The sequence below is a fragment of the Pseudochaenichthys georgianus genome, chromosome 5 (genome assembly GCF_902827115.2).
Source record: "Pseudochaenichthys georgianus chromosome 5, fPseGeo1.2, whole genome shotgun sequence".
Classification (NCBI taxonomy): domain Eukaryota; kingdom Metazoa; phylum Chordata; class Actinopteri; order Perciformes; family Channichthyidae; genus Pseudochaenichthys; species Pseudochaenichthys georgianus.
The window spans coordinates 14,902,408-14,915,280 of record NC_047507.1 but is presented as its reverse complement, the minus strand read 5'-3'; the positions used below and the strand labels follow the sequence as shown (position 1 = coordinate 14,915,280).

The window sequence follows — 12,873 nt, the reverse complement described above, 5'->3', positions numbered from 1 at the left end:
TCTCATTAAAGTACATTTTTAACAAATATGATCAACTCATCTCACACTTAAACAACAAGTTGTAGAGATACATTCTTCGTATAAAAAACAAATATAAAGAAGAAACAGTTGGATTTACTTTGGCCGGTTCTTGGACTGTTTGAGGCATTCCTGGAAGCAGTCCTTATCTTTCCAGAACGTCATGATCTTCTCCTCCTCAGAGGGAAAGTTGATGGACTCAGGGACTCGCTCCACCATGGTGTCTGCAAAACAACAGGAACATTTTTTTGTTGTTAGACTTGTGGACCAGGGGGGTATACTACGAAGCAGGATTTTCGCTTAGCCGGCTAAATTCAGGGAAAACTCCGGCTTTCCGGTCCTACGAAGCTGGTTCTCTTTTTAGCAGGCTAGATCTCCATGGTAACTTATACTTAGCGGCTAACCTGGTCGGGACCAGGTTAGGTTGCAGGCTAAGAGCTCAACTCAGTGAAAGCACCGCCTGCTGACCAATCAGAGCTCAGTGTGCGGAGTTTAAAGCGATCAAGTAGGGCTGTGCAATCAATCGTATTTTAATCGCGATTACGATTATGGCTTGCGACGATTATGAAAACAGCATAATTGACAAAATACGATTATTTTGCTGGGTGCGCTTTCGCCCCTCCCTAAAAGCCCACTCGGCCACGTGGGAGTGACATGTGTTGTGAGTGTTCAGCGCGAGCGAAGATGTCAGAACAAGAGCAGCAACTCGTTAAAAAGAAGGGTAAAACTATTTCCACTATTTGCAAGTACTTTGTCATTACATTTCACATCGCTAAAGATATGTGCCCAGTTAGCACTGTTAGCAACCAGGGCTGCAAGCCACTTGTCAACACGTTGGACAAGCATTACGCGATGCCGTCTCGGTATTATTTCAGCAGGTCTGCGCTGCCTGCACTATATGACAAATGCCGTGGGGAAGTTGAGAGAGATGTGGCTTCAGCTGACTACTTTGCTACCACAACAGACCTATGGTCTAGCCCAGGGGTGCCCAACCAGTCGATCGCGAGATGTGTCTAAAAATAGAACAACAATATTCTGTTTTATCGTTAATGTCCTGTAACATAATCTTCCTGTGCCAGAATAATGCACTTGAACGCATCAAAGCTTTGTGATTGGCCGGCGTCACCCCATGTGTCGGGGCGTGGCTGAGGGTCTTCAGTACAGGTGGCTTGTCACCTGCCTGCGCTCATCTCTGAGACCAGACCATGTAAACAGGCTGGTGTTTCTTGCAAAAAATCTTTAAGAGATGACATGAGCAGCCCTACCAGCATTTGCCATGGTGGCCTAAACATTTTTATTTGGTCTTAAATTGTAGTTCAACATTTATTTCCTGTTACTTCTGGACCATGACGGTTGGCCAGCCTTCAACGTTTAACTGAGTGGAATATGTTGAATATGTTTTACCAAAATGTTGGCTATATGTTAAGGAGTTTTCAGTAGGTTGTGACAGTGCACTGCAACATATTTGATTTAATTTATTTTGGTCTAATTTATTTTTATTTATCATATTAATAATATATGTTTAGTATGGTTTTGGAAGTGCGCTCCAACATATTTGTTGATCTTGTTTATTGGTAAAATATTATTTGTTTTAAAGTTCAATGAATAATCGTCAAAATAATCGTGATATCAATTATTGACCCAAATAATCGTGTTTATGATTTTTGCCATAATCGCACAGCCCTACGATCAAGTCATATTACAGGAGAAAGGAAATACAGAAAAGCTGCCGTTGCAGGAAAGACGGCCGGCAAAAATCACCGACTTTGTGAACGTGAACATTAATAGAATATCACCTCCAATCTTCAGAGCAATCTGACTATTATAACATTAGCGTTAAGAAAGCTTAATTAAATATCTGCCACAACATAAGTACACCGAGTGCAGACGTCGATGTTTCCCATTATCATTCATATCACATCATATCACATCATAATGTATGATATATTTCCTTATCTGAGTCAGCTGAGCCGTATCTGGCCGTGCAACACTCACAGTCTCACATACTGTATGCAGAAGTATTATTTTAAGCAACACATCAAGTTGACGAAACACTCGAGACAAATGTAATTAAAGTCAGATCCACTCGTGTTTTAGACGGGGCAGTGATATCATAAACCTGTTAATGTACGCATTCAAACACTTTTTCTGTTCCAGCTGTGTTCACCTTGCAGGTGCAGCTATGTGGCTTTTATCCTGGATAAAGTGTTTAAGTCATGGATGTTTAAAGTTTAACTTCTTCATATTTGACTAGTATTAAAGTTCACTTTTCATTCAGGAAGTATGACGCTGCGCTGTCAGTACGCTTCTCCATGTTTGTGATTGGTCGAATGCTCCAAATACCACCCCTTTCATGTGAACGCGCACCTAACTAGATAGGACACGGCTGGCTTGAGCGATCCACTTGATAACCCGCGTCGTAGTACAGTTTAGCGACAGCGCGTATGTTTTGGATTAGGCCAACCAGCTAACTCAAACATATCCAGGTTAGGTTGAACCAGCTTCGTAGTATAGGCCCCAGGAAGACAATGTCATAAATAACAGTGTCTGCGTCAAAGATCATGTGATGAATGGCTTTGATATTTAAATAAAGTAGGACTTTTACCCATTCAACTATACAACCCTTAAATTAGCTTCTGGTTGCTCAGTTAATGGGTAAATAATGGATATCTTAACTACATTGCTTATTAACCAATCCTCAATTTTTTGCACATCTTATTGTTGTGAAAGAGTGTTAGACATTTTAGGTAAAGCCGTAATGCTGTCTGTAACCAACCAATTTTTGAAACTTTTATTATAAAAAGGTTTTCAATGGATTTTGTATTTAGGTTTTTTTTTTTTTAAACCTCCATACCAAGACCCAACTTGGTCAAGATAGTGACAGAGAAGCCAGATAATCTTTAAAACAGTCTCAGTTTTTCTGAACTACATTATCCCAGAGGTCTAATATTTTTAACACAGTTTCATATTTTGAAGCCCCAACTAGAATAAATGAAGCTTACTTGTTGTATACTGTATTTAAAATGGCCCCTAATCAGAGGTGGGATGTGACTATATTATATTATATTTACTCAAGAACTGTACTAAAGTACAATTCTGAGGTACTTGTAATTTACTTGAGTATTTCCATGTAATGCTACTGTATAGATATCATGTACATTTACTCCACTCGATTTATTAAACAGCTACTTTTAACAAAATGCATTTTCCAAAATTAAACTAGTGGACTCACTCTTAAGTCACAAAAGTATTTTGACAATAATGTATTGGTATCTTTTCCTCAAGTTAAGCATCTGAATACTTCTTGCACCACTGGCGCTGATACAAACAACTGAACCAAGACTGCATGAGTATATCTAATGTTGGCACGTTGAACAACAATGCTAAGTATTGTTAGGGACAAGTTTAACCTACATTATATGCAACATGTGTCTCAGTAAATGTCTCACACCCTCCTCGGATCCTTTCAGATGTTATTAATAGCTGTCAAAACAGTCAGTGCTCGATACTTTGGCAACAGAACACGCAATCTTTCTTACATTTTACTGTGCTACAATCCGGCTATTTAAAATTGATTTTCCATGACAAACATACAACCCGAGAAAGTATGCCCAAACTAACACAAAGCGTCCAATAAATCACTTTTTCATAGCAGTGAGTTCCCAAGAATGACGTCTCCTTGTTGTTAGCTAGCAGGCTAAGCTAGCCGGTCAATGCTTCAGGTAGTTAGCTTGTAGCTAATCGGACAGAAAAGTTTGTTAAAGGCAAGATGTGTTTGCTCACACCCTCTATCAGGTGTTCATTGAAGTGAGCCTGTAATCAAACTTTTGTGTTGTTCATTTTCAGTTTGAATGGATTTACTCACATGTTGTACGCCACCGGGTGCAAGAGAGAGACAAAAAATGATGCAAGCTGGAGACAGCGTGAGCGGAAGTGACGATGCGACGCAAATTGATTTGTTACTACAGAATAAAATACAACTAATTTACTATTTGGGGAAATGTCACATTCACAGGAAGATATTGATTGACCACATCTTGCACATTTGTACCTAATATTCCAATATGGCAACACTATTCAAACTATTAAAAATAAAAATAAGAAGGCAACATCAAATCAAAATGTGTATTTAATTAATATTTTACTTGAAATGTTACCTTTTGTTTCTATCACTGTTTCCTTTATATTTCTTTAAATTATTATTTAAATAAATGTAGACCTAACACATCAACGTCTTAGCGTTATTGCATGATGTTTAAGTATTACAAATAATGATGCAAAAAAAAATGCAAAAAATAAATTAAAAATATATTAAATATATTTTAAGATCATGTTTAATCATCTGATTCGTCTGTACATTGCTGTTTTAGTCTGTGTTCTTCTAATTAGTGTCTACAGTGTGTGCCTATTGAGCTGTTTAGAGCAGTGGTTCTCAAACTTTTTCTGTCATTCCCCACTTTGAACAGGTGGGCCTTTTCAAGCCCCACCTGTTCCTCATCGCTCCAATAAAATGGTAGGCCAAGCTTAAAATTGTCAAATGTATCGTTCTATAACAGGGGTCTCCAACTTTTTTTAGGATGAGGGTTACTTTCAAAAAATAAAACAAGTCGTGAGCTACTTTTACTCCTCTTTTTTGTTTTTTTGCAGTGTATATATTTAGCACATTTTAACATTATTATATGCTACCTTTAACCTTTGAGTGCTGTTTGGGTCTGTGGGACCCGTTTTCAGTGTTTACTAAAATAAAATGTATGCAATTTAATTATTTTAACCTGCTTTATTTGGTGGTGGACGTCACATCCTCGAGGGTCCGGGGGCATGCACCCCCAGGAAGATTTGTTTTAAATGTTGAAGTTGAATGCATCAATCTGGTGCACTTTGAGCTAGGGCTGCTCAATTAAATCGTATTTTAATCGCAATTACGATTTTGGCTTTCAACGATTATGAAAACAACATAATCGAAATAAAACGATTTTATTTATTTTTTAAATAGGTTTTTCAGTTGAATTATACTTAAAGTTCAGGGTAATCAACTGTTAAAAACATACTTTTCAAATTATTTTCTTCAATAAATTGATGTTTTTCAAAGTAAATGGTTAATCGTTTTTAATAATTGTGATATCAATTATTGACCCAAATAATCGAGATTATGATTTTTGCCATAATCGAGCAGCCCTACTTCGAGCCCAACATGAATTTGGATACAGCTCTCAACACTCAGATGAAAGGGAGCTGTATACTTTTCAATAATCCAAACATCTTTAGAATATGATCACAACAAATCATTTAAACTTGTTTATTCTTTTAAATAATTTTTTTTTTCGCGACCCACCTATCACATCTCTGCGCCCCACCAGTGTGGCGCGACCCACACTTTGAGAAACGCTGGTTTAGAGCCATGTGGGACAAAACCCGATCCTGCCCCTCCCTCTTACTGTCTAAGTCAGTGGTTCCCAAACGGTGTGCCGCGGCACACTGGTGTGCCGTGAGGCAAGTCCGGGTGTGCCGTGGGATTTTGTGACAACCATACGTTATTATTGCAATATACAACTACACAAAAATAAAAAAAATGTAATTTACTATATCAGTACTTTGTAGGTTTATATGTACGTAATCTGCGCGATTTGCGCGTCCACATCTCCACGTGCAGTGCTGCATAAACATGGCTGAGTCAGCGATAACTCGAGGGGTGGAGGTATGCCCATTACTTTGAGTTCATCCGAAGAATAGACAGGAATGTGACGGTGAGGTGCAAACTGTGTCCAGGCCAGAAGCTGTTATCCACTGCTGTAAACACCACGTCAAACCTCAACAAGCACCTGCAAAGAACACATGCTAAGGTGGAGCTACCGCACACGCTATTTGTTGTTTGTTTATATCACAGTCTGTTCTTCTTCTCTGTCTTCCGGTTGTTGCCTGTTTTGAATGACGAATACACACTACCGCCACCTGCTGGTAAGAGAGTTATTGCCACTCACGCATGCGCAGTTCGTACGTGCTCGGCTGAAGTCTTTGCGGTGTCTGGTTCCAGTGCAACACATGGCCAACACGCAGGAGAACACGCCGACGCAACAGAGTGAGCAGAGATAGACTGCACAAAATATACAGATAGCAGGAGACAGAGAACAGCCATGGTCAGATAGGAAAACATTCAGGATCTGGATCAGTCTTATGCGACAATGGAAACTGAACTAAAGAGAACATTTGAAACTTTAGCAGTCTGCGTGATCTGCTTGCAGGGAGGGGCGGGCCGGCCCTGCGAGTAAAGTAACGAGTAAAGTAACGAAGTAGTGTAATATATTACTTTTTTAAAGTAATATGTAATATGTAATATATTACTTTTTTTTAGTAACGACCCCATCTCTGCTGAAATGTTACATTTATAATTTGTAGTTCAGGACCATGGACAATGCAGCTTCCTTGCATTGACAGTTCTCTGTGCTGAATTTCCTTTGTCTCATTTTTAATGTTGTGACCTGTCTGGTTTAAATGAGTGTGTTGCTGCTTTGATGAAGCCTAATTTGATAACGTTTCAAATTAATTTCTGAAATATTTCGTTAATAAATATTTCATGAGTAATATAGTTGTCTTTGTCACATTTTATTTGGCATTAGTCAATAATTATGCACATTTACAGATATTTTACATGATATGAGTGATAACACGTGTTATAAGGGCTATTTTGCACAATAGGTGTGCCTTGAGATTTTTACTTGTCCTTTGGTGTGCCTTGGGCACAACAAGTTTGGGAACCACTGGTCTAAGTCAATGGTGACTGTGACTGTAAAAACTACACTGCGCATGCTCAGAATATTTTCCTATGTAATGTGTGTGGCAAAAAAATAATGACCATAGGGGCATAGTGCTGCCATCCCCACCATACGTCATCTCACATAATTCAGAGCTGATTGGCTGTAAGTACGTGTGCCGCGAAAAGTGTGGTGTGTGAAGAGGAGACGAGAGAGCTGCAGTGACGCGTCCTAAAACCCGGAAGTAAGCTGCGCATGGCTTCCCTCGACAAAAAAGCAATGAGATTTCTCCATAGGATTTTAGAAAATAGCTCCAAATAAGATCTGTGGAAACAAACCTGTTAGATAAATGCACGTTTTGTTCAGCCGGATAATATCCACATTTCTACCCTACTTTTATAATTTTCGAATCATCAATCTATTGATTAGATTCGATTTATGATAGACTTTTGAAACTACAAGAACATAAGGAGGACTTTTACAAAAAAGTAATAGAGATTTTTGTCCAGAAGGATAGGCAAATGGACTTAATCTTCAAGTCAAGGTAAGACTGCAATTTTATTGAAAATGGGATCTTCCTAAGAGAGAACAATTCAATATTTAAATGATAAAATTACATTTTTTGGGTATCCTTCTGTTGAACTGTCTGTTTAAAATTAATTGAAGCATCAGACAAAAAAAGCTTTTGGAAATAATAATATATTTTGATTTAGGTCAAAATATAATATTTGTAAACCTGAAGAGTCAGTGCCAGTGCCTCACCAGCCATGAACCTCACTGCAGAAGCTTATAGACATCTACGTTTTTTGTGCCCCACCACTTTTGTACATATAAAAACTCCACTGCAAAGTTGTAACAGTTACAGTGCAGATTTGATGAACAGTACTTTGTGTTACATTGTTGACCCCTTGTTGTGCAGCCTGATGGCTACAGGCACAAAGAAGTGTCCCAGGCGCTTGGTGCTGTGCCGAGGAGGGATGAGTCTGTGGCTGAACGTGCTCCTCATCTTCACTAGCTCTGCATGGAGGGATGAGCCTGTGGCTGAACGTGCTCCTCATCTTCACTAGCTCTGCATGGAGGGATGAGCCTGTGGCTGAACGTGCTCCTCATCTTCACTAGCTCTGCATGGAGGGATGAGCCTGTGGCTGAACGTGCTCCTCATCTTCACTAGCTCTGCATGGAGGGATGAGTCTGTGGCTGAACGTGCTCCTCATCTTCACTAGCTCTGCATGGAGGAGTGGGAGAGGTTCTCTAGGTCTACAAGTAGTAGAATACTCTACAAGATTTTAAAAGACAAGTGTGTACTCTTTCCCTGTCTCAACAGGGGTACATATGGTCATTTAAAATTATATCTCCATAACCTGGCCCCATCCTACCTGACTGACCTCCTCCACAGACACACTCCCACTCGCTCCCTCTGCTCTTGCCAACCTCCTGTCCCTCCCCACCCGGACCAACCTCAAGTCCTGGGGCGACAGAGCCTTCTCCGTTGCTGCACCCACCCTCTGGAACTCACTACCCCAATCCATCAGAGATTCTTCCTCCCTCACAGCATTCAAAACCCGCCTCCCCCCTATTTTCTGTTTTGTTTATCTCTTTTTGTATTTCTTTGTCGTCTATTTTTTTTTGTTTTCTCTTGTCTTTTTTTCTCTTCTTAATTCTCTGTCAAAGCGTCTTTGAGTTTCATGAAAAGCGCTATAAAAGCCCCATGTATTATTATTATTATATCTAAAACGTTTTATTTAAAATATTTTTTTTATTAGAATTTTCTTTTGTATTGTCATGCTTAATATGCTCTGTGTTGCTTACTGTCCAGACGCAATTAAACCAAAGCAACAATACTAACAGTCATACCTAAGTGAGTCCATAATGCACACACTACGTTTACAGTACATGTAAAAAAAAACTAATGTTAGGGGCTTAATGCAACCTACATGCACAGGTGCACTTCTGCTGTATTTATTCATATCTGATAACTGAGCTCATTTGTTACTAATGGCTATTTATTTATAATATTGGGGAATCTAAAAATCAAGTCATTACTTTTTTTTTTGAATAAAACGTTGTACCTTTTTAATCCATTTCTTTTTAATGGTAGCGTCTCCTTTTTTGTCCTAGACTCACTTTACTGCCTTGTGAGACTCTTGCTGTTCGAGGACTATTAGATAAAAAAGATAGACCATTATTTATTTTCTTGTGCAGGATTGCAGGGACAGAAACCCCAATTTATTTATACCTTGACAGTGATGAGTGTTTATTTTACCAAGAGATCTGTAGCCATGAGTATGCAACTAAACTAAGCAAGGAATTGAAATAAAAGTGGACAAAACAATGACCTTGTTTTCTATTATTTGAATGTAAAATTGTGCTTAACTAAGTGGTAATGCAAACTTAAAGATCACAGCCGAGTAGGAAAACCAACAGAATCTGATTTTGTTAAAGAAATAATGTTCACTCCATGCACAGCAACAGCCTTTCCCACAATGTTTCCTACAGGAAGGTACAAACCAAGATCGATTGGGATTTCTAAACCAGTAATATTAAGTAGAGGATAGCAGGCCTCTTATGCTAATTTAAGATTGTATCAGGCTTTATTTTAAGAGCTTGTTGGGCACTAGAGAACCACATTTCTAAGAGATGTCAAACACTTAAATATATGGTTTATTTTCAACAATCGATTTTTCCCTGTGAGAAGGATCCTAACCAGAAATGGTCGAGATGCAGCAGTTATATTGTTTAGCTTTTTACATTTGTATAATTAATTAGCTACCTGACGATATTTAAAAAACGTAAATTAAAATCTTCATTCCCAATTTTGATGAATTAAGCCAAATCCCAGGCACCCAATCAAATGACTTGTTACATACAATCAGTGAGGCACATTCAATAAAAAAGGAAAACAAGTGATGTTGGTTTGTTAACAAAGCATAGCTTTATTGTGATGGTGGAAACAGTCTATGGAACATTGACAACGTGGCGGGGACCGGATGACTATTTAGACTGCACTGCCTTCTCTGTCTTCTGTCCCTGCTTCGCGCCCTTCTTGTTGTGCTTCTTAGCAAAGCGCATGTTCTTCAGGAACTTAGGGTCCACCTGCAGCAAAGAAAGAAAATTAAAGTGAGTGTTGAATTATAGTGTTGAAGTAATGAACAATTCCAAGATGCGTTTTAAAGCAAAATAATAATTAAACGGAGCGAAAGACACAAAGGCTCAAGCTGACAAAAAACAAACAAAACACTTGTTAGTTTGCATTTTAGTCTTCGTCATATGTTCATATCAGGGTAAAAAGAAAAACGACATGATAGCAGATCTTTTTAACTTACAGACCTAACACATCATTTGCAGTTGCTGCCACTGTTGAACACTGACTGACCAGTGGCAAAGATCAGACGTACTCTCATTCAGACACAGCAGTCCGTCTTCAGCCAAATCATTCTAAACCCTTTATAAATGACAACAACCTTGATAATAATAGTAGCAGAATTTTCCAGGCACTTGTGTGCAATATGTTATCCACATGGAAGATGGATGAAGTAGCATAGTTTCTTATAAATGAGCACACAATCAGATCAGCTTCCAACTAAGAACATATATTTTTGCTTAGTGGAAGAAAACGTAACTTTCACAATTCTCCAGACAAGGTTTGACATTATCATAGTGACTAAACAACACGTAGAACTAAGGATCTTCCTTACACTTAATATCATGTATGTGAAAACCCACGTTCTCTAATTTAAGAATTTTAAGATAATTGATTTCGCCAACATCATTTCTTTCAAATAAAGCTCCTTTTCTGGCTAAGTTTGCCATTCTATAGAAGTGTAAAGATCAACCCTTTCAAAGAATATTGCATCGTGAGGAGACTTGTGATTTGTTGTTTAAAAAAAGATACATGGATATGAGCCTATAACTTGTTGGGAGGCCTCATCAACTTAAAAATAACTGAATAAAAAGACGACCCAAGACAGCCACTTCAACAGAATAGTCTCAATCAATCTGGAATCCACATATGGACTGAAAATAAGGTCTAGGGCGGGGGTGATTGCTCAACGAGTCTGTGCTTCGCAGATTAGTTAGTCCAAATACACAAACAAATCACCTTTCATGCAAACACTTCAAATGTCCAGGTTCTCACTAAAACCTGATTTCACATACAACAGAAACAGTACGTACCCCCTTCAGAGACTCATATCGCTGAGATGTGGGCTTCTTGATGCCATTCCTATGGGCCTTACGAGCTGTTAAGAAAAGGAGACACAATTACACTAACAGTTTATACCAAACCTTGCAACATCCACTTCTGCAAAGACCACTTGACAAGATGGTGGTGGTGCATGTAAAGTCAGTCAGACATTTGTGTAACAGCTTTCAAAAGTAAGCTCCTCAAAGAGTAAACTTCACACTGCAATAATACTTACACTGGTTGTGGGTTGTGTGATTCTTTGACTTGGCCATTTCGACACTTGTTTATCTGAAGAAAGGAAAAAGTAGACGTTAGTCTTTATTCAGCATGTTTTGTGCATGTTTGCTAATGTTTGAATCGCTAGCCGGTAGCACAGGAAGCTTTGCAGCATATAAACAGATGCGTTGGTTCAAAGACAAACTAGCAACAATTATAGCAGGGAAGTGTAATTGTAAATGTACATATAAGACCAAAAATATGCTATTATACTACAAGTGAGCATTGTAGTGCCCTGCGTTGAACTGAACGCTAGCTGCTTGGCTTTCGGCGGCGTTAGCACTTTTCAAATGTAAAATGTAACCATTAATGATGATCAAATCTTATACATATTGCCATATACATATGAACAATAAGGTGATGTATCACACTCGGTAGCTGTTTGTGTATTTGAGTGTAAAATACACGAAGATTGATGAAGATTTTAAAAGTGCACATAGATGGGAAAACTCTGTACCTGCCACACGAACAGACGACAACCGGAAAAGGAAGAAAACTTGACCCCGCAGAAGAAGAAGAAGAAGATTATGAGATCAGCGCCGCCTGCAGATGGTTTATGGAACTACCGGTGAGAGCCCTCAACTGACCACATGATGTCACCCTGTGCACACATATATGACAGCCAGTGTGTGTGTGTGTGTGTGTGTGTGTGTGTGTGTGTGTGTGTGTGTGTGTGTGTGTGTGCGTGCGTGCGTGCGTGCGTGCGTGCGTGCGTGCGTGTGGCAAAAAGAACACAATATATTACAGGTATACACATCTTACCTGCCTTCACTAAAATAATTAATTAATAAATAATTTTCAGGGGTACAAACACAAGGGGATCCCCAGTGTGTCTCTTTATCCAAAAAGATATGTCACAATGTAAACAGAATTGTATCCTTCCTATCTTTCCTCTCATAACTTAGTTGCTGTTTTCCTTTCCATATAAGCCTTAACTCTTTAATGTGCAGTAGAGAGCTCTTTCATACACACAAAAACATTAAGGATGAGTCTTACACATGTATAGTTATTGATCAAACTTGATTGAAATACCCATTGAAATCATTCATAATCTGTACAAACTGTAAAGCCCACTGAGACAAATGTAACATTTGTGATAGTGGGCTAAATAAACTTTGATTGATTGATTGAAAGTCAGAATTGTAAAATATGAAGATTTGGACATCATGATTTTGACTTAAAATTGCACAATAACTAATTTTCCATGAACCTTAAACAGAAGCAGGCTGGTGTTAGATATTTAGCTCAAATCATCTAGAATTATTCATTTGTAATTTAGACTAAAAGATACATGTTTTGCTTAAAATATGTGTTGATATCTTACTTTTTCTAATATTGTTTACTTGGTGGGTGTCTACCTGATATTTAGTATTTTACTTAATATATTTTCACACACACACACACACACACACACACACACACACACACACACACACACACACACACACACACACACACACACACACACACACACACACACACACACACACACACACACACACACACACACACACTGGTTCATACACCAAGTGATTTTTGTAAACAAGTCCCTAACTTTCTCTTTCTCCTTTCATTCTCAGGTCAGCTAATTCATTTACAGATTTGGGTACATGTGTTATTTCATACTTTCTGCTCTGATAGTGGTCA

At 38.5% G+C, this 12,873-nt stretch overlaps 2 protein-coding genes across 3 annotated transcripts in view; both read right to left on the bottom strand.

The window, feature by feature from the left end:
- The window catches only part of iars1 (isoleucyl-tRNA synthetase 1), a 63,118-nt gene extending 59,161 nt beyond the window's left edge, over positions 1-3,957 (bottom strand). For both annotated transcript variants that reach the window (XM_034082683.2, XM_034082684.2), the window contains exons 1-2: positions 3,884-3,957; positions 119-242 (exon numbers count right to left, since the gene is read on the bottom strand). In XM_034082683.2, the coding sequence (XP_033938574.1) occupies positions 119-237 (119 nt within the window). In that variant the 5' untranslated portion in view covers positions 238-242; positions 3,884-3,957. The remainder of the gene's footprint in view (positions 1-118; positions 243-3,883) is intronic.
- A 5,719-nt stretch (positions 3,958-9,676) lies between these two features.
- Positions 9,677-11,741, bottom strand: rpl29 (ribosomal protein L29). The gene is made up of 4 exons (XM_034083271.1): positions 11,684-11,741; positions 11,186-11,238; positions 10,941-11,005; positions 9,677-9,860 (listed from the first exon to the last, which is right to left on the bottom strand). The coding sequence occupies exons 2-4, from the start codon at positions 11,220-11,222 to the stop codon at positions 9,759-9,761; spliced, it is 204 nt and encodes a 67-aa protein (XP_033939162.1). The 5' UTR covers positions 11,223-11,238; positions 11,684-11,741; the 3' UTR covers positions 9,677-9,758.
- Positions 11,742-12,873: the final 1,132 nt, after the last annotated feature.